The sequence below is a fragment of the Ranitomeya imitator genome, chromosome 3, assembly GCF_032444005.1.
Source record: "Ranitomeya imitator isolate aRanImi1 chromosome 3, aRanImi1.pri, whole genome shotgun sequence".
In the NCBI taxonomy this organism is placed as follows: Eukaryota; Metazoa; Chordata; class Amphibia; order Anura; family Dendrobatidae; genus Ranitomeya; species Ranitomeya imitator.
Window position 1 is genome coordinate 770,218,343 of NC_091284.1, and position 26,077 is coordinate 770,244,419.

The following is a 26,077-nucleotide window of genomic DNA, read 5'->3' on the forward strand; positions in this document are numbered from 1 at the left end:
AGAGGGAGAGGGAGAGGGAGAGGGAGAGGGAGAGGGAGAGGGAGAGGGAGAGGGAGAGAGGGAGAGGGAGAGGGAGAGGGAGAGAGGGAGAGAGAGAGAGAGAGAGAGAGAGAGAGAGAGAGAGAAAAATTTCCCATTGGCTTTGCATTGGGTTTCGTGTTTCGGTCGATCCTCGACTTTTCGCCATAATCGGCCGATTTCACTCGACTCGACTTTTGAGATAGTCGGGTTTCGAGAAACCCGGCTCGACCCTAAAAAAGTCAAGGTCGCTCAACCCTAGTCACTTGTATACGATTTGCATACTTTCGGTCATGTGACAAGTAAACTCATCTGACTTATCTCAATTTACTTCTATTTTGAGAGTCTGTTCGGCATGCGACCACCAATTTGTGAATCGTATACATGTTGTTACATGACTGCCTGGTCACACTAGGAATACTGGTTCGTCCACTGTCACGATTTAGCAGTCTGCAGACATTTGTCCCAAGCCTGGACAACCCCTTTAAGCCGATTCTATAAAAATGAAAGCAGCGTTCTGTGTGGTTGTTAAGAGTTACAAGGTGAGTTTTGCTGGACTATTGCATGAGCTTACGTTATTCGGTAATTAACCAAAACTAGATAAAAGTAAAAAAATTTCTGAAAACAATTTCTGATACAAATGAAAGCGACATCCTCAACGGTGAATTCACACCAAATTGTATGAATTTTGGAGTAGATTTGGATTTATCTGTAAGTAGGTTTATAAGGGGTATATACCACTTGCACCACAACGTGTTATGTGCAGGCTTGGTACAAACCTCCACTTTGGTTGCAAAAAATGCAAATAATCCAAAAACCAAGGCATCAGGTAATCTCCTTTAGAAAAGTTTTTGATACCAGTGTGCTAATAAAAAAAAAAAAAACTAACATGCAACGTTTCAGCCACACAAGGGCTTTAATAAGCAAAAGAGAAAAAAAGTGTACATTCTTCGGGGGATTGCATTTCTCACCAAGTGTATGTATATATAGCTCATAATGGCCTTTGCTAATCAGCGCAATCAAGTCATACCAACTATTAAGCCCAGCGATGGAGGGGTGTTGCTTTTGGCTTGTTTTGCAGTAAGAGGGTTGTGAATAAAAAATATGTACCATGACAATGACAGGTCCGATGTTGCCCGTGCTTCTGTGAGCAGCTTGCATGACATAAATGTGCTACCATGGCATGCAGCGTGTCTGAACTGTCCCCTATTTCGCACATCTGGGTCACCATTGGTCTGCAATTGTATAGGAAGCTGCCAGCAGCGAATTTTGATGATTTCCGTAACCAAGTGCATTCAGTGTGGAAGAACATTCTTCAGACAGCCATTAATAAGCTCACTGATAGCAGCCAATGTGTTCAAGTGTGGGGATTTTTGCACGTTGCGCTCATACTTGATAATGAATAAATCAAGAAATTCTATTTCCATTTTTTCCCCATCATGTATATATCAAAAACATATCTATCCATCCTGTGATTTTCGTAACTCCAAGCCTTTTATTGTTGAGGAGTGTACTTTGAGTGAAGGGAACCAATGAATAACAAACATTCCCCCTTGTAGGTTACTCGGGAGATTTTACAACCACTGTGTCCCTACACAAGCTTTACTTGCTGTGCTATGTGATCATGCCAGTAAAGAAATAAAGCAGACTTTCCCTATTACTGCTTAGCAAAAATAAAAATTATGATTTTTATTTTATTTTTGTTTGCTATCCACATTTGCTATTCATGGCAGCAGGACTATACGTGCAGGTCCAGTGATTTTCCATCAACTTATTGCCGGCAGTGCCCTAAAAAAGGTGGCACAAAATTGTGCCATTTTTTAGGCCTTATTCTAACATCCGTGAGTCATGTAAGTGTTCTAGAATTACAAAAAATAAAAAATAAATAAAAACAACACAGATGTGATTGGATGGATCACAATTACCCATACATGTCTAGAGGTGTGTTAAAAAAAAACCCCACGGCATCAGTGTGCAATCCGTGTTAACGCTGTAATGGAGATGATAAGTTTTGCAATTTGTTTTTTTTCATACATGAAAATCACTGACGAAAAACTGATGCTAAAAACTGACTATGACCCAACATTGATGAACCTTGGACTGCTGTTCAGTGTTTTAGATCCAGGTCTTTACACATAAGAAAAATCATGAATGTCTGAATCATGGCCTTAAAATCGGAGACATGGACAATTTCATAGTTCAAACACACGACACGCAACAAGAGTTGTTGGGTGCAGCGACATATCTGTAAACTTGCCCAAAGGTAGATTACAAAAGAAGGGTTATATGAGAAAATCTGAAATCTTAGGGAAACTTGGTGGAAAGGTCTCCCTTTTAGACTGATCAGGTTTTGTAGATTATTGTAGTCTCAACTCACCAAATGTGTGGGGATTTTCCTTCTTCCAGGCGTTAGATGTTGGGCCATCATCACCCAGATTACTGGGGTCGGATATGTGGCCACCACCCAGAGGTATTCCAGTGGTGCAGCACCCGGTAGAGCGTTCACGCAGATGGCATAAGGATGTGACACAAAACCAAACAGATTCCTCCCACAAAACATGTGTCGAGTGAATGTTCTGCCAGTTTTGAAACTAGTGTTTAATGTGTAATAAGACTTCCTTCCTACCCAGCGCAGACGTTTCTCACTAGGTTGTTCGTACCAAAGAGCTGAAACTTCCACAAGCAGAACAGGAACTATAAGTTGTAGTGTCGGTTCACCATAAAAACATGGATTTTACAATTATTATAATTTACATACAAAAATTGTGTAACTTTGTAAATTATGCTTGACCACAATAGTCCAGAGCTACATTCACAAATCTACTGGTTTCAACGAGATTCCACAAGCTGCTTGACGGACACAGGTTAGCTCCGCGAAGGCAGCAGTGGTTAGTCAGCATAAAATATAGGTATAAATTAAATTTATGGGATCAAATAAGTAAAAATTGGCATGCACATAAGCATTCATCCCTTTTGCGAGGAGGCCCCCAAAAATTTCTGGTGTAAGCAATTCCCTTCATAAGGCCGGAGTCACACATGCGAGAAACACGTCCGTGTCTCGCATGTGAACAGCAAGCTCTGGCGCCGGCACTTCGGAGCGGAGCGTGCGGCCACATAGCAACACATGGAGCTGCACGCTCCGCTCTGGAGTGCCGGCGCCAGAGCTTGCTGTTCACATGCGAGACAAGGACGTGTTTCTCGCATGTGTGACTCCAGCCTAAGTCACATGCTTAGTAAGAGGAAGTCCACCTGTGTGCAATTTATGTGCCACATGTCTGTCAGATTATACACTTTACCTATTCTGAAAGGCCACAGAGGCTGCAACACCATTAAGCAGCAGGCACCACTCACTAACCAAACACCATGAAGACTAAGCAGATCTCCAGTCAAGTCAGGGACAAAGTTGTTGAGAAGTACAAGTCAAGGTTGGGTTATTAAAAAAAAAAAATCCTAGTCTCTGATGAACCCTCGTAGCACTATGAAATCCATTATCATTAAATGCAAAGAACATGTTACCACAATAAAGCTGCCAAGAGAAGACCACAGACCAAAACCCTCAGCTCAGGCAAGGAGGGCATTAATTAGAGGCAGCACAGACACCAAAAGGTAACCCTGAAGGAGCTGCAGCGTTCCCAAGCAGAGACTGCAACATCTGTCCATTCGACTACAATAAGTCATACACTCCATAGAGGTGGACTTTATGGAAGAGTGGTCAGAAAACAAAACTTTACTTACACACAAAAATTGTAAGGCTCGTTTTGGAGTTTGACAAAGGACATGTGGGAGACTCCCTAAATCTATGGAGGAAGGTGCTGTAGTCAAATGAGACCAAAATTTTACTTTTTGGCCACCAAGGTAAAATGCTATGCATGGCGTGAAATCTACACAGCTCATCACACCAAGAACATCATCCCCATAGTGAAACATGGTGGTGGCAGCATCATGCTGTGGGGATGTTTTCGGCAGGAGGAACAGGGAAAAAATTGTCCAAGTTGAGGGGAAGATGGATGGTGGAAAATACAGGGATATTCTTGAGGAAAACCTGTTTCAGTTTGTCATTGATTTGAGACTGGGACTGAGGTTAACCTTACAACAAGACAATGACCCAAAACATACTACTAAAGCAACACACAAGTTTTGGAGTGGTCTAGTAAAAGCCCAGACCTTAAAGGGAACCTGTCACCTTAATTTGGCGGGACAGGTTTGCGGTCATATGGGCGGGGTTTTCGGGTGTTTGATTCACCCTTTCCTTACCCGCTGGCTGCATGCTGGCCGCAATATTGGGTTGAAGTTCATGCTGTGTCCTCCGTAGTACACGCCTGCGCAAGGCAATCTTACATGAACTGATGCAAACCCTCAAAAAAAAAAAAAAAAAAAAAAGTGAAATTCCAGGTTGTGATGTAGCAAAACACAAAAAATGCCAAGGAGGTGAATACTTTTGCAAGCCACTGTATAAAGCTTTTCAACTTTTGATGTACACTGGTTCTATATGTAAAATTTTGAAATCCTGTTTAACAAGAATGTGTAATTAGAAAATGGCCCATTTAAAAGGAAGTTATCATTAGAAAATAATCTGTTTATAATCAGGTTATTGTTTTACATGTCTTATTTTTTTCAAATTGCAATAGTTATTAAAAAAAAGAAAAAATTGGGGCTCTTTTTAGACTCCTACGTCCTGCCTTTTTTGTTTCTTTTTTTTTTTTAAAGAAAAGTTTACATCAATTAGAGATATAAAAGGCAGAAATGCAATGATAGATAACACAGGATCCAAATCTCAAAAAGTGATGTCACAGCTCATCCTACTCCCATTCTGTTCACAATGACCTTTGCACACTCATTTGACACATCACTTCAATACAAAAGTTAGAATCAGTATCCCACCTTTGCGCCTTTGTACATGGGTTGTTTCCTGAAACAATAGGAAGCAGGTGTCTAAAAAGTTCCCCTGTGGCCAGTGTGAAAGTTTCAAGATTTTTTTTTTTATTTTTAATAGATTTTGACTTGTTTAAAAAAAGAAAAATATTACCAGAAAATAAAAAAAAATACATATTTAATATAAAATGACAATTGCTTTAAAATCAGATTTTTATGTTGAAATTTTCTTAACCATTTTGATAATGCCATTTTCAAATTTCCAGATTACTACCGATCTAATACTGTATATACCTTCATAACACTGTCCACTACTGGCACGTACTTTGTGCATGTACTATACAGAGAACTTCTGCATTGTTGCTGGCTCAGCACTATAACACAGCAACGCGTCTGCTGTGAGCTCGCACAGGGAATAGTCTGTCAGACTTCGGTCATGCACAGGTTGATGCCCGGGCAGTGGCATGTGGGCAGCAATTCCACGTTCCATTCCCACGTCACTGCTGGATCAGCACTTTTGCTGGATTTAGGCAGCAAGCAGGAGGCAGAGGAAGGACTGCAGAGACATTTAAGTCGAGTGCCCATGATCCGGATGTGTCAGCGCTTTGGATGCAGCACATGTTCGCTGCCATCTACAGAATGCAGGTGAATCCACATGTGATCACTGAACCATGCGGATTAACCACGTTCAATACATTTCTATTAATGAAATTTCTCTTGCGGCGACAAGCGATCAGATGACAGCAGCTTCTAGTCTCCCACGGAGATTTTTGAAGCAAGGATAATGCTAAAAATAAAGGTTTTAAAAAATATTTAAAAAATTATATAAAAGTTTAAATCATATACCATTTGCCCCATTCAAAGTAAAACAAAACAAAACAAAAACAAAAAAACAAAAAAAAAAAAAATATCACAAATTTGGTAATTTGGTATCCCCTGCGTTCAGAAATGCTCAATCAAGATATAAAAAAAATAAATAATCCATTCGGCAAACGGTGTAACAAGAAAAAAAAAAATCAAAACGCCAGAATTAGGTTTTTTTGGTTGCTGCAACAATGCATTAATATGCAATATTGAGTGATCAAAAGGACGTATCTATACCAGAATTGCATCAATAAGAAACATCAGTTTGGCGCGCAAAAAATAAGCCCTCAATGAAGCCCCAAATCATGAAAAATAGAAGCACTAGGCGTCTCGGAAAATGGCAACTTTTTTTTTTTCTATAGAAATTTTTGGATTTTCTATTATCACTTAGATAAAAAAAAGACCCGTGGAAGAGCGGCAGCGCGAAACGGCCATCGTCTTGTGGAATCACGTTTTTTCCATGCCTTTTGACTACATGTCACAAAGAAGTGGATTTTAGCGGATGGTGAGTGCTCTCATTTTCTATAAGACTGTAGAACTTAAACATGTTTGGTATCTACAAACTCCTAATGACCTTGAAAATCATAATTGCAGATGAGTTTTAGTTAACATGGTAGTGAACAATGGTGGTCGGCGCTCATAGTAAGTGAGCATTTCTGCTACATACAAGCGAATTAACTGGGTAGAAAGGCAAAATGAGCAATTGTAAGAACGCAGTGCTCTATAATATGATATATTATAATATTCTTTAATACTAAACTTAAGCTTTCTGTTCTGGGCGGAAAAATTTTCAGCACCTTAATTCCTGAGTGTGTGGGGGCAATGAAGTAGCAGCACAACAAATTTCAGTTATACCAGGTACCATCTTTGTAGGGAACTACAACATGGCCCGATCACTGGTACGGAATAGTTGCTATTCCCTGCACAAAAAGTGACAGGGAGCACCAACATTTCTGTTCTATCGGGGGAGGGGGGGGGGGGGTTCGAAGCAGTCAGACACCAAAGCAAAAAAATCAAGAGAAGTCAAGGCATTTTCTAGCGTCCTTTAATGGAAATATCCTTTAAAAGCTGGAGCAATCCAAAAATAGCCTGCAAAGAAAAGGAAATTGAAATGTACGTCCCATTATACAGAAAGCAGCAGCGCAGAGCTTTCTCAATACCCGCAATCAACTTTTCATGCTCCATTTCTTAAGTACAGCGCTCACATCCTCCATTCCCTGCACAGTAAGGTTTCTGTGGCAGCTCCATTAATAAGCACTTGGACAAAGCAACTATTACCCCAAATAGACACAATTACAAAATTATTCTACCCCCATTGCAAATATATTAGCAAAACGTACAAACTTTCTGCAATAAACCAAATAAGAACACTTTATATAGTGTTATGATAAGGTAATTCAGTACCACAATGGACATAGAAGTCCGAGCACATACAGTGACCTGACAATAACTCAAAAACATAGAACGAGCTCTGAGACGTGGGAACTCTGCTGACCGCAATCCCTAATCCTCTCCAACCACACTAGAGGCAGCCGTGGATTGCGCCTAACGCTCCCTATGCAACTCGGCACAGCCTGAGAAACTAGCTAGCCTGAAGATAGAAAATAAGCCTACCTTGCCTCAGAGAAATACCCCAAAGGAAAAGGCAGCCCCCACATATAATGACTGTGAGTTAAGATGAAAAGACAAACGTAGAGATGAAATAGATTTAGCAAAGTGAGGCCCGACTTTCTGAACAGAGCGAGGATAGGAAAGGTAACTTTGCGGTCAACACAAAACCCTACAAACAACCACGCAAAGGGGGCAAAAAGACCCTCCGTACCGACTAACGGCACGGAGGTACACCCTCTGCGTCCCAGAGCTTCCAGCAAGCAAGAAAAACAAAATAAGCAAGCTGGACAGAAAAAAACAGCAAACAAAATAACAAAAGCGGAACTTAGCTATGCAGAGCAGCAGGCCAAGGAACGATCCAGGAGGAAGCAAGTCCTATCCTAGAACATTGACTGGAGGCCAGGATCAAAGCACTAGGTGGAGTTAAATAGAGCAACACCTAACGACTTCCCTACATCACCTGAAGAAGGAAACTCAGAAGCCGCAGTACCACTCTCCTCCACCAACGGAAGCTCATAGAGAGAATCAGCCGAAGTACCACTTGTGACCACAGGAGGGAGCTCTGCCACAGAATTCACAACAGTACCCCCCCCTTGAGGAGGGGTCACCGAACCCTCACCAGAGCCCCCAGGACGACCAGGATGAGCCATATGAAAGGCACGAACAAGATCGGGAGCATGGACATCAGAGGCAAAGACCCAGGAATTATCTTCCTGAGCATAGCCCTTCCAGTTAACCAGATACTGGAGTTTCCGTCTTGAAACACGAGAATCCAAAATCTTCTCCACAATATACTCCAACTCCCCCTCCACCAAAACCGGGGCAGGAGGATCAACAGATGGAACCATAGGTGCCACGTATCTCCGCAACAATGACCTATGGAATACGTTATGGATGGAAAAAGAATCTGGAAGGGTCAAACGAAAAGACACAGGATTAAGAACCTCAGAAATCCTATACGGACCAATGAAACGAGGTTTAAACTTAGGAGAGGAAACCTTCATAGGAATATGACGAGAAGACAACCAAACCAAATCCCCAACACGAAGTCGGGGACCCACACAGCGTCTGCGATTAGCGAAACGTTGAGCCTTCTCCTGGGACAAGGTCAAATTGTCCACCACATGAGTCCAAATCTGCTGCAACCTGTCCACCACAGTATCCACACCAGGACAGTCCGAAGACTCAACCTGCCCTGAAGAGAAACGAGGATGGAACCCAGAGTTGCAGAAAAACGGCGAAACCAAGGTAGCCGAGCTGGCCCGATTATTAAGGGCGAACTCAGCCAAAGGCAAAAAGGACACCCAGTCATCCTGATCAGCAGAAACAAAGCATCTCAGATATGTTTCCAAGGTCTGATTGGTTCGTTCGGTCGGCCATTAGTCTGAGGATGGAAAGCCGAGGAAAAAAACAAGTCAATGCCCATCCTAGCACAAAAGGCACGCCAAAACCTCGAAACAAACTGGGAACCTCTGTCAGAAACGATATTCTCTGGAATGCCATGTAAACGAACCACATGCTGGAAGAACAATGGCACCAAATCAGAGGAGGAAGGTAATTTAGACAAGGGTACCAAATGGACCATCTTAGGCTACGTTCACACTAGTGTTGTGCGCCGCTGCGTCGGCGACGCAATGCACAACGCACGCAAAAACGTGGCAAAACGCACGCAAAAACGCTGCGTTTTGCGACGCACGCGTCAGTTTTTGCCAAAAATCGGACGCAAGAAAAATGCAACTTGTTGCATTTTCTTGGTCCGACGCTTGCGGCAAAAAAGACGCATGCGTCGCACAACGCAGCAAACAAAAACGCATGCGTCCCCCATGTTAAGTATAGGGGCGCATGACGCATGCGTCGCCGCTGCGTCGCAGACGCAAACCCGACGCACATTAGCTTAACGCTAATGTGAACGTAGCCTTAGAGAAGCGATCACAAACCACCCAAATGACTGACATTTTTTGAGAGACGGGAAGATCTGAAATAAAATCCATAGAGATATGTGTCCAAGGCCTCTTCGGGACCGGCAAGGGCAAAAGCAACCCACTGGCACGAGAACAGCAGGGCTTAGCCCGAGCACAAATCCCACAGGACTGCACAAAAGAACGTACATCCCGCGACAGAGATGGCCACCAAAAGGATCTAGCCACTAAGTCTCTGGTACCAAAGATTCCAGGATGACCAGCCAAAACCGAACAATGAACCTCAGAGATAACTTTATTCGTCCATCTATCAGGGACAAACAGTTTCTCCGCTGGGCAACGATCAGGTTTATTAGCCTGAAATTTTTGCAGCACCCGCCGCAAATCAGGGGAGATGGCAGACACAATTACTCCCTCTTTGAGAATACCCGCCGGCTCAGATAAACCCGGAGAGTCGGGCACAAAGCTCCTAGACAGGGCATCCGCCTTCACATTTTTAGAGCCCGGAAGGTACGAAACCACAAAGTCAAAACGGGCAAAAAACAGCGACCAACGAGCCTGTCTAGGATTCAGCCGCTTGGCAGACTCGAGATAAGTCAAGTTCTTATGATCAGTCAAGACCACCACGCGATGCTTAGCTCCTTCAAGCCAATGACGCCACTCCTCGAATGCCCACTTCATGGCCAGCAACTCTCGATTGCCAACATCATAATTTCGCTCAGCAGGCGAAAACTTCCTGGAAAAGAAGGCGCATGGTTTCATCACCGAGCAATCAGAACTTCTCTGCGACAAAACAGCCCCTGCTCCAATCTCAGAAGCATCAACCTCGACCTGGAATGGAAGCGAAACATCTGGTTGACACAACACAGGGGCAGAAGAAAAACGACGCTTCAACTCTTGAAAAGCTTCCACAGCAGCAGAAGACCAATTGACCACATCAGCACCCTTCTTGGTCAAATCGGTCAATGGTTTAGCAATACTAGAAAAATTGCAGATGAAGCGACGATAAAAATTAGCAAAGCCCAGGAACTTTTGCAGACTTTTCAGAGATGTCGGCTGAGTCCAATCATGGATGGCTTGGACCTTAACAGGGTCCATCTCGATAGTAGAAGGGGAAAAAATGAACCTCAAAAATGAAACCTTCTAAACACCAAAGAGACACTTTGATCCCTTCACAAACAAAGAATTAGCACGCAGGACCTGAAACACCGTTCTGACCTGCTTCACATGTGACTCCCAATCATCCGAGAAGATCAAAATATCATCCAAGTATACAATCAGGAATTTATCCAGGTACTCTCGGAAGATGTCATGCATAAAGGACTGAAATACTGATGGAGCATTGGCAAGTCCGAATGGCATCACTAGGTACTCAAAATGGCCCTCGGGCGTATTAAATGCAGTTTTCCATTCATCGCCTCGCTTAATACGCACAAGATTATACGCACCACGAAGATCTATCTTGGTGAACCAACTAGCCCCCTTAATCCGAGCAAACAAATCAGATAACAGCGGCAAGGGGTACTGAAATTTAACCGTGATCTTATTTAGAAGGCAATAATCTATACAAGGTCTCAGCGAACCATCCTTCTTGGCCACAAAAAAGAACCCCCGCTCCTAATGGCGACGATGACGGGCGAATATGCCCCTTCTCCAAGGACTCCTTCACGTAACTCCGCATAGCGGCGTGCTCAGGCACAGATAAATTAAACAGTCGACCTTTTGGGAATTTACTACCAGGAATCAAATCGATAGCACAATCACAATCCCTATGCGGAGGTAGGGCATTGGACTTGGGCTCATCAAATACATCCCGGTAATCAGACAAGAACTCTGGAACCTCAGAAGGGGTGGATGACGAAATAGACAGAAACGGGACATCACCATGTACCCCCTGACAACCCCAGCTGGACACAGACATGGATTTCCAATCTAACACTGGATTATGGACTTGTAGCCATGGCAACCCCAACACGACCACATCATGCAGATTATGCAACACCAGAAAGCGAATAACCTCCTGATGTGCAGGAGCCATGCACATGGTTAGCTGGGTCCAGTACTGAGGCTTATTCTTGGCCAAAGGCGTAGCATCAATTCCTCTCAATGGAATAGGACACTGCAAGGGCTCCAAGAAAAACCCACAACGCCTAGCATACTCCAAGTCCATCAAATTCAGGGCAGCGCCTGAATCCACAAATGCCATGACAGAATATGATGACAAAGAGCAGATCAAGGTAACGGACAAAAGAAATTTTGAGTGTACCGTACCAATGGTGGCAGACCTAGCGAACCGCTTAGTGCGCTTAGGACAATCAGAGATAGCATGAGTGGATTCACCACAGTAGAAAGACAGCCCATTCTGACGTCTGTGTTCTTGCCGTTCAACTCTGGTCAAAGTCCTATCGCACTGCATAGGCTCAGGTTTATGCTCAGATAATACCGCCAAATGGTGCACAGATTTACACTCACGCAAGCGTCGACCGATCTGAATGGCCAAAGACATAGACTCATTCAGACCAGCAGGCATAGGAAATCCCACCATGACATCCTTAAGGGCTTCAGAGATACCCTTTCTGAAAATAGCTGCGAGCGCATCTTCATTCCATTGAGTGAGTACGGACCACTTTCTAAATTTCTGACAATATACCTCTATCTCATCCTGACCCTGACACAGAGCCAGCAAATTTTTCTCTGCCTGATCCACTGAATTAGGTTCATTGTACAGCAATCCGAGCGCCAGGAAAAACGCATCAATATTACTTAATGCAGGATCTCCTGGCGCAAGAGAAAATGCCCAGTCCTGAGGGTCGCCACGTAAAAAAGAAATAATGATCCTAACTTGTTGAACTGGGTCACCAGAGGAGCGAGGTTTCAAAGCCAGAAATAGTTTACAATTATTTTTGAAACTCAGAAATTTAGTTCTATCTCCAAAAAACAAATCAGGAATAGGAATTCTCGGTTCTAACATAGAATTCTGAACCACAAAGTCTTGAATATTTTGTACTCTTGCCGTGAGCTGATCCACACATGAAGACAGACCTTTAATGTCCATCGCTACACCTGTGTCCTGAACCACCCAAATGTCTAGGGGAAAAAAAAAGGCAAAACACAGTGCAGAGAAAAAAAAATGGTCTCAGAACTTCTTTTTTCCCTCTATTGAGAATCATTAGTACTTTGGGCCTCCAGTACTGTTATGATAAAGGTAATTCAGTACCACAATGGACATAGAAGTCAGAGCACATACAGTGACCTGACAATAACTCAAAAACATAGAACGAGCTCTGAGACGTGGGATCTCTGCTGACCGCAATCCCTAATCCTCTCCAACCACACTAGAGGCAGCCGTGGATTGCACCTAACGCTCCCTATGCAACTCGGCACAGCCTGAGAAACTAGCTAGCCTGAAGATAGAAATTAAGCCTACCTTGCCTCAGAGAAATACCCCAAAGGAAAAGGCAGCCCCCACATATAATGACTGTGAGTTAAGATGAAAAGACAAACGTAGAGATGAAATAACCACGCAAAGGGGGCAAAAAGACCCTCCGTACCGACTAACGGCACGGAGGTACACCCTCTGCGTCCCAGAGCTTCCAGCAAGCAAGAAAAACAAAATAAGCAAGCTGGACAGAAAAAAACAGCAAACAAAATAATAAAAGCGGAACTTAGCTATGCAGAGCAGCAGGCCAAGGAACGATCCAGGAGGAAGCAAGTCCTATACTAGAACATTGACTGGAGGCCAGGATCAAAGCACTAGGTGGAGTTAAATAGAGCAGCACCTAACGACTTCCCTACATCACCTGAGGAAAAAAACTCAGAAGCCGCAGTACCACTCTCCTCCACCAACGGAAGCTCATAGAGAGAATCAGCCGAAGTACCACTTGTGACCACAGGAGGGAGCTCTGCCACAGAATTCACAACAATATAGCTCAGTACAACTGATACAATAAGTGGGTTCTCTAAATTCAACACAAATGCCACTTTTTCTGAGTAGCGCAATCTCCAGATTATTCAACCTCCTCGGAATATTGCAAATCACATGTCTCTTGCACACCTTATTTCTTGCATCAGGTGTTTGTGGGATAAAATACATCACATACCTGGACTCGCAAGGGAAAGGATGCAAAAAGTTAAGAGCTCATTGCTTTGTACAAATAAGGAGAAAAGATAAAAATATATACAATGCATTGAATGTCACTAGAGCTCCAGTAGGAGGCAGAGTTCACAAGTTCAAGGCAACAGGAACACTGACTACACTACCTGGACGTGGCAGAAAAACGATGTTGCCACCTTCTGCCACCAGATTCCAGAGGAGGAGATAAAAAAAACAAAAAAAAAAAAAAAAAACACCAAACCTTTAGTAGCTACAAAAGACATGCGGCAAGATTTAGAGAGGCTTCATATGAATTGCTTTATTAGGCAGCCATATAAATAATCAACTGAAGTTTTGAGACTCTGTTCTGTGGAGTGATAAAACAAAATTGGAGCTCAGCAATATGTCTGGAGGGGGAAAAATGAAGCACACACTGAAGAGAATACCCTGCCTACAGCAAAGCATGGTGGTAGCTCGGTGATCCCTACAAGAAAGCATAGTGGTGGCTTGGTCATGCCTACAGTGAAGCGTGGTTGTTTGATCGAATTTGACCGTGAGACCATTATCAATGAATCTTGTTTGCAGCAAGTCATAACATCCAGAGGTGCTAAACTAAGTAATAAAGATACTAGTCATGATAGGGGTGAAGAATTCTGAGACTGCAGTAGTTAATAAAAGGCATATGGTGCTGAATTTGGAGAAACCACTTATATTAGTTGCATTGAGTCATTTACATTTATCTTGTTAGATTGCGTTATACCAAACAGGAGAAAGTTTGTAAGTTTTGCTAATAAATAGTGATGAGCGAATATATTCGTTACTCGTGATTTCCCCGAGCACGCTCGGGGGGTCCTCCGAGTATTTTTTAGTGCTCGAAGATTTCGTTTTCTTCACCGCAGCTGGATGATTTACAGCTACTAGCCTGCTTGATAACCTGTGGGGATTCCCCAACAACCAGGCAACCCCCACATGTACTCAGCCTGGCTAATAGCTGTAAATCATTCAGCTGAGGCGATGAAAACTAAGTCTCCGAGCACTAAAAAAAATACTTGGAGGACCCCCGAGCATGCTCGGGAAATCTCGAGTAACGAGTATATTCGCTCATCACTACTAATAAACCTTATTTGCAATGGGGGTAGAATCATTTTGATAGCAACTCTATTGATTATTCAAGTGATTATCAAGTGATTGCTGTGAGATGCCATGAAAAATCCCAGCAAGATGGGAACATGTATGGCTGGGGAAAACTGAAAAACAGCATATTTCTCTTAGAACACCTGCTGGTTTTACACATGCGACCTCTTTTGTTGACACAGCTCCTGGCTCTGGTTCATCAAGAAGTGGTAAATATGCTCTAATATGACATATAAACTGGGTGGGTCTTAATGGAGTAACATATGTAAAGCACACATAGGATACACTTATGGTGCCTACAGTGAAACATGGTGGTGGCATGAGCGCTGCTGGTGTCGGGGAGCTATATTTCATTGATGGTATCATGAATTCACAGATGTACTGCTCTATATTGAAAGAAGATGCTACCATCACCCCGAGTCCTTGGTAGACATGCACCTTCCCAACATGACAATGATCTAAAACACACATCTAAGGCCACTGTTACATTTCTGAAGACGAACAGGGTGAAAGTGATTCAGTGGCCAAGAGTCTCCTGATCTGAATCCAACCGAAACTCCTACAGGGAATTCTGAAGACACAAGTTGTCATCACTCTCCATACAGCCTCTAACCAAGGTCAGTTTTGAAGAATGGAAAAAGATTGATATTGCAATATGTTGCCAACACCCATTCCATGCCTGGAAGACTTGGCGCTGTCCTTAAAATTCATGGAGGTCATACAAAATACTAGATGGTGTAGTTTTTGCATCAATAAATTTGAGTAAATCTGAAGATTTTGTAATGAAAGTTATATTACTAACCTTACGTTCATGTTATTGGTAAAAAAAAAAAAATGTTCTATGAAACTCAAGTCTTGTCAAAATTTGGGAAATTGTTCTTGTATTCAATGAGATATTGATTAAAATCTTACTTTTCAAAAGGGGTGGAAATCATTTATGTTGAGCATTGTATTATCACCCACCCCTTGTAGACTGTGAGCCCTCGCGGGCAGGGTCCTCTCTCCTCCTGTACCAGCTGTGACTTGTATTGTTCAAGATTATTGTACCTGTTTTTATTACGTATACCCCTCCTCACATGTAAAGCGCCATGGAATAAATGGCGCTATAACAATAAATAATAATAATATTATATACATACACACAGTGGCATGCAAAAGTTTGGGTACCCCATGTCAAAATTATTGTTATTGTGATTAAATAATCTCTAAAAGGCCTACATACGTGAGCTACGGCCGAGTCTCGCAGGTTAAAACCCAGCTCTGGCGCCGGCACTCCGGAGCGGAGCGTGCAGCTCCATGTATTGCTGTGCGGCCGCATGCTCCGCTCCGGAGTGCCGGCTCCAGAGGAGGGATTTCACCTGCGAGACTCGGCCATATCTCGCGTATGTGTGATCCAAGGCCTTACTTTGTGTTTTAGACACAAAAAGTGTCATTTTTTGATATTTTAAAAATGACAAACCGGAAAATGGGCTAATGCAAAAGGTTGGGCACCCTGCATGGTTAGTACCTAGCATCATCACCTTTTGCAGGTATCACAGCTTGTAAAGGTTTCTTCTAGCCAGCCACGAGTATTTCAATTCTTGTATCAGGGATTCTCATCCATTCTTCCAGTTCTGTGAGATTCCTGGGTCGTCTTGCATGCACTGCTATGTTAGCTGCAGATTTTCAGGGATGTTCAGATCAGTGGACTGTGAGGTCATTGTAAAACCTTCAGCTTGCACCTTATGAGGTGGCCTATTGTAGAGCTTTACTCGTGTGCTTAGCAGCATTATCCATTTGTAGAAGCCATCCCCTTTTCAACTTCAGCTTTTTTTTTTTTTTTTTTTTTAATACAGACGGTGTTATGTTTGCATCAAGAATTTGTTCAAATTTCATTGAATCCATTCTTCCCTCTATCCATGAAATGTTCCTTCTGCCATTGGCTGCAACACAACCCCAAAACATGACTGATCCACCCCATGCCATGCTTAATGGCTAGCAAGATGTTCTTTTCCTGAAATTCTGTGCGCTTTTTTCTCCACACATACATTTGATCATTGTGGCCAGCCAAAGAGTTCTATTTTATCCTCAAAAGGTCCACAGGATTTGTTTCCAAATTGAATCAGGCTTGCTTAGATGTTCTTTTGCATACTTCTGATACTGAATTTTATGGTGAGGACGCAGGAGAGGTTTTCTTCTGATGACTCATCCACGAAGGCCATATTTGTGCAGGTGTCTCTGAACAGTAGAACAATGTTCCACAACTCCAAAGTCTGCTAAATCTTTCTGAAGGTCTTTTGCAGTCCAAAAGGGGATTCTAATTTGCCTCTAGCAATCCTACGAGCAGCTCTCACTGAAACGTTGCTTGATTTTCCAGATCTTATCTTGACCTCTACTGTTCCTGTTAACCGCCATTTCTCAGTTACATTTCGAACTGAGGAAAAGGCAACTTGAAAATGCTTTTCTATCTTATAGCTTTCTCCTGCTTTGTGGGTGTCCACCATCTTCATTTTAAGAGTGCTGGCCTTTCCTAACGATGACAGTGAACAAGTCATAACTAGTGATGAGTGAGTATACTCATTGCTCGAGTTTTCCCCGAGTATTTTGGCGTGCTCGGAGATTTAGTTTCTGTCGCTGTAGCTGCATGATTTGCGACTGCTAGACAGACTGAATACATGTGGGCGTTGCCTGAATGTTAGGGAATCCCCACATGTATTCAGCCTGTCTAGCAGCCGCAAATCATCATTAGTCGTAATCCTAACAGGCTAATTAAGGTCTGAAACCTCGGTCAAAATTATCAGAGCACACAAAAATCAAGAGTGCCCAAACTTTTGCATCTGACCATTTTCTTTTTTTGTACTTGTTAAAATGTAAAAAATGGCTATATAATTTTTTTTTGTCTAAAATACAAAGGAAGTGTGTCATCTTTAAGTTTAGGCCATTTAGAGATCATTTCATCTTGCTTAACTGTTCACAATAACAGTAATTCTTTTTAACGGGGGTGCCCAAACTTTTACATGCCACTGATTATATGTTATATATACACACACAAAATCATTTTTGGAGTGCAAGGATGAGTGAAATTAAATTTATATATATATTTTTTTTTACTTATTCTTCTGCTCTAACATTGATATAGAACTAAGACATTAATTCAGTAACTATTAAAAATGTTAGTAAGGCAGGGGCCATACTTGCGAGTGCAATGCGAGAAACTCGCGCTAGCCGCTCGCATCAATAGCCGTCACTGCCGCCGGCACTCGGGACCGGAGCGTTCAGCTGTATCTGCATAGTAATACATGCAGCCGCACACTCCGGTCCCGAGTGCCGGGTATTGATGCAAGTTTCTCACGTTGCACTCGCAAGTGTGACCATGGTCTAAGGCTTTAACTGATTCCATCATATGTTTTCAGTTAATAAACAGTTACAAGGAAAGTTGAAAACTATTAACTTTTAATGTAAAAAAAAAATGCAAATTAATTGATTTATAGTTTAATGTAATTCTCCTCTGTGTCCACAAGAGGGAGCTACAGCTATAGAATAACTAGAGGTGACATTAATACACTGCACCAGGTTAGTCTCGCCTAATTCATTCTAAATGACGTGCGAAAAGCAAAAATATGCATCAGCTGCTGAAATAAGGAGACTTGTTCTCATTATTTGTAAATAAGTAAAGCTGTGAATCAAACAGAACAGGAAACAATCTGAACTTTGACTACACAATGGTGTAGGAGACAAGCCTACTGCAAGAGAGATTAGATAAGGATCTAAACAAGTTGCATTGCTTCCCTGTAGACCAAAGAGGCTCTTCATGTCAAGGGAAGAGGACATCAACACAGAAACAGAAGACTGGTTTTTGTGATCGTCCTATAGATTCAAATAAAAGATCCAAGCAATAAACATCTTGATTGTGCGGCGGTGAGATATTGGCCAAGAATGATACCCCATAAGACCACGTTCACATGGTCAGTACTTTACGTCGCTATTTGTAAGCCAAAACCAGGACTAGGTGATAAATTCAGAAGTTTCTATTATACTTTTCCTCTGATTTTTCCTCTCCTGGTTTTGGCTTACAAATACGGAGGTAAAATACTGACCAAATTTTGAGTGTGTGAACGAGGCCTAAGATTATCATTCTCATGTCATCACTTTTAGAGCACATCTACAATTTTTCCAATAATTAGTACAAGTGAATATTTATATAGCCCCAAATAGGAAGATAATGCAATAATGGCAATACAGGTGCCGGCGCAGAAGAAGGAGGAAGCCAATGCCCATAGAATGGTAGAAAAGGTTCTGTACACGAGTGCAGGGCGCAGGTGCGACGCCGCAGGGCACTGTGATGCCAATGAGAGGGGTGGTGGTTCGCAAATGAAGAGTTTTCTTCCAGGCACCGCATGCCTCTGAGCCAGGGCTGTGGAGTCGGAGTCAGAGTCGGTGTCTTGGAAATTTAGGAGTCGGAGGTTTGGTTTACCGACTCCACCGCCCTGTCAGGGCTGTGGAGTAGGAGCCCATTTTGGTGGAGTCGGAGTCATGGAAATTGAGGAGTCAGAGTCGGGTCGGAGGTTTGGCTTACCGACTCCACAGCCCTGCTCAGAGCCTGGAAGAAATTATTAGCATAAAGAAATAAAAGATGAATTTTCAACAACAAGACTGCAGATATATGTATACAGGTAGGACTAGTTTAACCATTCCATCTCCTGTTTGCCCATAATAAAAGCTTAAAAACATCCCGGAGGTGACGGATTCCCTTTAAGAACGTCCGATATGGTAGGACCAAGGATGCATTCATATGTCCGTGTGTCACCGTCCATGTATGGTCTGTGTTTTCTGGCTGCAGGTCTCCTGATCCAAACTCCACAGTCTCATATACACCTATGAAGTAGTTGAGTTTGGATCCGGACACCCGCAGACGCTCCAGAAATCATGGACCGTACACAGACACGTGAATGCATCCTAATGACCTTGTATCATGTCAGAGCACGGACCGTGATGTACGGTCAGCCGGCGGGTCTACTGATCCGAACGTGACAGCCCATTGCCAAGTTCGGGTCTCGGGATCCTCGGCCAGTCCATGAATCATAGTCTGAAATAGTCTTAAAGGAAGGATGCCGGCACAGGAGCTTGGTGCACACTCAGTGTGACCACAACAGTTCAGTGCACCTTCCAAACTAAGCTTTCCCTCCATCTACGTCCCTCCTATTCTTCTTTGATTGGACAGTGCTGGCTTTATAGAGCTAGAGAAGGGGGGAGATAAAAAAAAACAGCCAGGTGGGAAGGTGCACTAAATTTGTCACACTGAGGGTGCACTGAGCACCTGTGCTTGGTTTGAACAGTCATTCTGTGCTGATAGACTCCCTTCCAAGCCTCATACCCAATGCAGACTGCGTGTACAGGGATGTGATGCTCGGAGTTTCTATGGCTCCACATGGCGGAGCTGAAAACACTAAGGGGTCATTTCATCCAGACTGGAGTAATATGCACCAACCTCATTACGCCTCTTAAGACTTGTGGCTGATCTTTGTGCCGCCACAGTCTGAGGTCTACGCCAGCTACGGAGCAGACTCCATGTTTGGAGAAGTCAGGATGGAGCCCGTATTGGCACCTTCTCATTTACCACAAAAAATTGAACGGATTATATGGAAAGTCCCAACGTGTAGTTACCCCATCGGCCAAAACATACCGGAAAAAGTCAACGTACCCTTACATAGCGTCTGAGCAGATAAAAGTCGGGGTGGAGTGTCTAATATTATGTCAGGAGTTTAATGGGGCCGCACTGGTGTTTGTTCCCCCTTATATAACGCCACACTTGTCAATGGCCTGTGGCGGGTATTGCAGCCAGGCTCTATTGTCATGAATTGGACTGAGCTGTAATACCACACACAACCTGTGGTCAGGGTGGGGTGCTGTCTTGGGTAGACAGCAGCCATGTTTTCCTAAAGGTTCCCATACACATTAGATTAACATCAGCCAAACACGCCGATATTGGTGGGATCGGAAAACAGTCTAATATGTATGCGGACCTATCAACAGATAATGGCAGAGGAGAGAAGGATTCGGCACATTGGATTTCCGAAGACAGTCCTTTTGTTCTCTGGGAGGTAAGGAGGAGTCTGTCAGCGGCTCTCTCAGAGAGCACAGGAACGTCCCTCTTGTATGGGGAAGTCAGGAGAGATAGCCGTCAGTCGCCTGATCTATTGGCCGACAGCTAACCGCCGTGTATGGGGGAATAGACAGACCGTCCGTTAGTCCCTAGACAGAACGGAATGGAAAATGCTGCAAAAGTCTTCAAACAATACAAAAGTGCATTAGTAAAGTCAGACGGCCATAGAACTCAGACGAGGAGGCAACGCAATGCTCGGACTGGCCAGCAGCTCTCGCGACCCGAGTGTGACAGCCCATTAGATTGAGGTCGGGAGAGCCGGCAGACAGTCCGTGCTTTGCGTTGCGATCCTCGCCCGAGTTATACGGCCGCCTCTTTCCTAATACTGAGAGCAGATGTGTAGACTTCCAATAAGGCTCTATACACAAGTTTTGAAGAACTAGATTTGACACTCACATCCGTTGGCGTGAACAGAAGTTATTGCTGTAAGTATTTGTCCTTACCTCCTCATGTTTTTCTTCACTGACCACATTGAGGCTCAGTTGCGAGTGGCTGCTGATCCCACTATCCTCATTACCATCATCGTAATAGGCGAGCTTAATGGTATCCTTAAAGGAGTGAGGACTTCGGTCTACTTTTATGGCACATAATTCAGCCCTTTCATCGCTTTCCATAGAGCTCAATGATAAAGTGCTGTTGCGGTTAGTACAAACGATAGAGGTGCTGGGGCTCTGCGGTTTGGGAGCGGTCGGTCTCATGGGCGTCCCAGGAATTCCTAAATCCGAAGCAGAATGGGGGATCGGTTTATGTTCCTCAAAGTCTGAATAGAAAACATCACTGGCCAACTGACTCAAGCTACTGCTAGTAGGAGATGGACTACACGTCTCTGGAAAGCCTTCGGAAGTGGACATGGTTATATTGGTAGGCAGCGCATGTATTTCAAGATTGTTCATATGGGTCCTAGAGGAATTATGCTGCATCTTTGTGTCAAAAGATGGGGAATATGGATTATATATACACCTCTTCCTTTCAGAGTCAGCAGTGCTAGAAACTCTCCTGGAATAGTCATCGTGTAGACGACTGTTTGGTCTACTTCGGTGGCATTCTCCAGAAGTTGGAGAGCTGCACTTGCTGCCATCTTTTTTCCACTGTCCATCTGTAACATTGCTCATTATCTTTAATACTCTGTCAAAGTCCTTTGCTCTGATTGGACTTCTCCATCGCTTTGATCTTCTTTCAGGAGTCCCTCCAAGATTATCAGCATCCGCATAGGGGTTTAGAGCACTTTTTTGGAGGATCTCCTTTTCGCTGTTGGATTTTACATCTGTTAGATTTGAGGTAGATTTCCGTTTGAATGAGCTTTTTTTGAGAAAGTTCAAGTTGTCTGTGCTTTTACTTCGTCTGTAGATGACTTTGTTGCTTTCCAAGTCCTTCACTATAATTTCGCACACATTTTGGCCCTTTCCAACAGGTGACAAGCTGAGAGGACTATGAGCTGCTCGCATTTGGTCACTGTCCAATAAGTTGATTCGGCCAGCTCCATAGGCACGTCTAATGCTGCGAGATCTATGAGTGCTTCTCAAGAAGGAGTTGTCTGGCTCCTCCATGTCAGATCCATCAGACTGGAGTCCATCCACTGAATTACAATGATCAGGAGAAGATTTGGACATTGGCAACCGACAAGTGGTCTGAGAACTCAAACACTCCGAAGACAAGCACTTCTGCACATCACTTCGACGTTCACTTATGATGTTAGAGTTTTCCTTCGCTTGAATCCCTTGCAAAACGGATGACTTAAGTTTTTTAAAAGATCCCATCTTCCTCAGAGAAGACAATGCATTCCAGGTTGAGGAGTTTCCCACACCGACCATGGAACGGGGCCTTTCATTATTAGGACTCAGTCGTTGTTTTGGGCTACTGAAGAAGTTTGAGGATTTGAAGGAGCCCTGATCGTCCTGGGAGTCCCCTTTATTGCTGCATGTCCCATTGTGACAGCTGCCATCTGAGAGAGTTCTTGAGACACTTTTGTCTACACCTTGAGAGGTTACTATTGGACTGTTCCCACAGCCCTTGGAGGGTGACGTCATACTCTCAACCATGTGAGCATCAGGATAAATTCAATCTAAGGAGCTCAGCCTCGAAGTTAGAACATAAGCTTGTCTGGAGATGGAAAGTGTCATCTGCTGAACCTCTTTTGTGTTTTCTTCCCCTCGTCTATTGTCTGCATGGAGGTTGCCAACTGCAGCCCTCTGCTCGCCCTAAAAAAAACAAAACAAACAAAAAACAAAGCGAGCATTTAGAAAAAGGCTCTTTTTACACAATTCTACCCAAGTGGAGATGGTGTGGGGGGCAGGGGAATGCTAAAGAGAACTATTAATTGCAGAAAGCCCCATCCCATGGGACCTTGGAAAGTTAAAGTTGCAGTAGAGCAGAAAGATAGTTGAGCAGCAACTTCCTAATGAATGTGAACTCAGAAAATGGGCTTTCATCTCATTGTTAAGTGGCACCATGTGAGAAGTTCTACATTGTGGGGCGATTCTTTAGGGAGAAACAAAAGCTGGAAAATCTTTTATGTCAGTCATACTAATATATATATATATATATATATATATATATATATATATATATATATATATATATATATATATATATATACATATATATATCTCTCTCTCAACTGAAGGCCACAGTATGTGGTTCTTAACCAAGTGAAAAAGTGCAATTACTAAAGGATCTGCCTTTTCATCAGGAAATATTATGACTGTCAGGATAATTTTAGGTAGGGTGGACTCTGAAGAGACACACAGCAACTGGAAAACTGTGTTTAGATTTCAGGATCCAAGACTTCCATCATCTTCAGGATGAACAAGCCCTCTGTTTGCCAGCCGCCTACACCGGCCAGTGAATTTTTATACCATCTCTAATAAAAAAAATAAACTCTCAGACCTCAGACGGATATTTACTTGGTTACTCAAAAATGCCAAAATCATGCCAGAGCAAACTAGCCTGGCGTATAATGACAGGGGAGGGGACAGGGTGAAAAGGCACACTACTTGATTTATTTACAAGCCAGTTATTCATTACTGACTGGTTGCTGGGTGATACACTTAATCCAGAATTAGCTGCTAGTGCTGTCAGGGAGTTTTTACTTCTACAATACGGTAAGTCGTTTTTTAAGTCGGAAATCAATGCTTCGTAAAATGTACAAATCCCAAAGATGGCTACACTAAAGGTCACAAGTTGGTAGAGTGCTGGTGGGACAAGAGGCAAAGCCGCCACCCCTATGGATCTGAAGTTAGTGGAAGCCTGCAGAGGTTACAGCTCAGTGATGATCAAGTGCTAACAAGGGATCATCCATGTGAACTTTCAGGGCTGGGACAAGATAAACAGGAAATAAAGCCCCCTTAGCAACAAAACAACAAAAAGAGTCACCAAAACCAGCAGGAGGGCTACTGGCCAGACACTTCACTGGTCTAGATAACAAGCTTTTCCAGAACTAATACCATCATCTCCTCTGCAGACTGAACAGTGTTTACAAACAATGCAACAATAGTTTACAATATTATCATTACCGAGATACAAAGTAACAATGCAAAGCAGACCATTAGGAGTAGAATTCAGGAGGGCTGGGGTATAAGATAAAGATTGAGAATATCTGGGGTGAAGCATTTAGATTCTAGCACATGCTGGGAATGGCAGTTCCAGTTATTAGAAAGCTTTAATTGGGGGCAAATATGGAGCTAGTCAATGCAAATCAACCAGGCAGGATGGGTCTATAGTTCACCTCCAGGTAACAGGTGCATTGCCAGCTCACATCTACACCGCCCCATGGGAGGCGACAGCAAGCGGATCACTGCCAGGATCTCTTTATTAAGTGAATTAATTCAGAATGATACATATATATTATATATCATTTTTATTTATTTACTTTTTTATAAGGAAAAGGCAAAAAGAATCCCTTAGATTGAGGCTGCACCCAGGGCTCTACTGTAGAGCTCTGTGCAGACGTGTGCTATACAGTTTAGATTACAAAGTAAATTGGTCAAATTTCAGGTAAAACAGAGGAGTCAGTAAGAAGCTGGATATGGCTGGTCAGTGGGGGGCTACATGGCAGTCTGGGGAAGCCTACCTGTTACATTGATGCAAGGTGCCTACAGACAGCCTGTCTGGTGGTCTCCACTGTAGGAGGCAGCCCCTCTGTCTTCTCTGTCTCTCCAGGGCTTGTCATTTGTAGCCACAGGTGATGTATAATCCTTATGGCTATGGAGAAGTCAAGGTGGCCATAGGTGCTTGAATGAGCCCAAGAAAAGTCCAAGGCAGCAGCAGAGTGATGTGCAGCTGAGAGCCAGGCTAGCAGTACAATAGTGCAGCTGGGGAGGAGGGGAAGGTGGAGGCAGAGGGAGGAGAAGCTGGAAGGAGGGGGTGTCTATTCCCAACTCTTCCCACACAAGCCTGGTCCTCCTCTGGGCAGACTATGCTGGGGGGAGCAGCACTTATTCCATCAGAGCAGTCTTGAATGGGAGGAAGGAGGGAGGCTAGGATTAGAGGCCAGCCTCTGTGTTCTACATGTCAGTGATGTGATTCACCCATTACTTGGGTGAAGCTGCTGCTCCAGAGCTGCCAGGCATGTCTGTCATGCCAGTAGGATTATTAATCATTTAGCTGTTGTGTCATACACCATGCACTTTAATTGGTGATTATAGAAGATTACATAGGAGACAGTGAATACCCCACAGCTACTGGGATAGCTTGGCTTCCATCATTTCTAGCATGTGCTCATCAGGATGCGGCATGTAGAACGTCTGCTGTCTCCAGCCTGTCCCTCGCCAATAATGGAGCGCTGATATATTTCCATATAGAGAGATATATAGGGTAGGCTATGTGCCCACGTGCAGAAAGTATGCAGAATTTTCCAGATAAAATCCGGACTCCCTTCGCAGGAAATCCGCTTGTGTTTTTTTTAGCATTTTTATTGCGTTTTTTTTGCTCCTTTATCTCTCATTTTTTGCACGTTTTTTTCTCTGATTTTTGGCGTTTTTTTTACAATTGTCCCAATACAATTCTGTTGCGGGAAAACTGCTGATTTTCCGCAAAGTGAATGAACATGCTGCATTTTCTCCGCAATGCTTTTCTGCTGCGGAAAAAAAACGCAGCATGGGCACAAAAATTACGGAATGCATTAAAATTATGGGATGCTTAATGTAAGCGGTTTTTTTTAGCGGAAAACCGCTGCACAAAACCTAAAAATCCGGAACATGGGCACATAGCCTCAAAGAAGCCTGTGAACTCCTTCTTCCCAGCCATCAATGACGATGGAAGTTCTCAGGCAAGTTGTGCCACCAAGAACAGTCGCCCAGCTTGGTGTCGTCAGACAGTCGTACAGCCGCAGAGTTGTGAGTTGGAGTCTATGGGGGTAAAGTCACATGGAACTTGTAACAAAATACAACTCTACGTCTTCATGGGCATTATGAGCTTGTTCACACA

The 26,077-nt window shown here is 43.3% G+C and overlaps 1 protein-coding gene across 3 annotated transcripts in view; it reads right to left on the bottom strand.

Annotated features, from left to right (window-relative positions):
* Window positions 1-24,942, bottom strand: part of SPATA13 (spermatogenesis associated 13) — an 80,356-nt gene extending 55,414 nt beyond the window's left edge. For 2 of the 3 annotated variants that reach the window (XM_069759064.1, XM_069759063.1), the window contains exons 1-2: window positions 24,723-24,942; window positions 21,097-22,851 (exon numbers count right to left, since the gene is read on the bottom strand). In XM_069759064.1, coding sequence (XP_069615165.1) covers window positions 21,097-22,692 — 1,596 coding nt within the window. In that variant the 5' untranslated portion in view covers window positions 22,693-22,851; window positions 24,723-24,942. Of the gene's footprint in view, window positions 1-2,395; window positions 2,586-21,096; window positions 22,852-24,722 lie in introns of those variants that run through there. The other variant, XM_069759065.1, reaches the window with a different exon arrangement.
* Window positions 24,943-26,077: the final 1,135 nt, after the last annotated feature.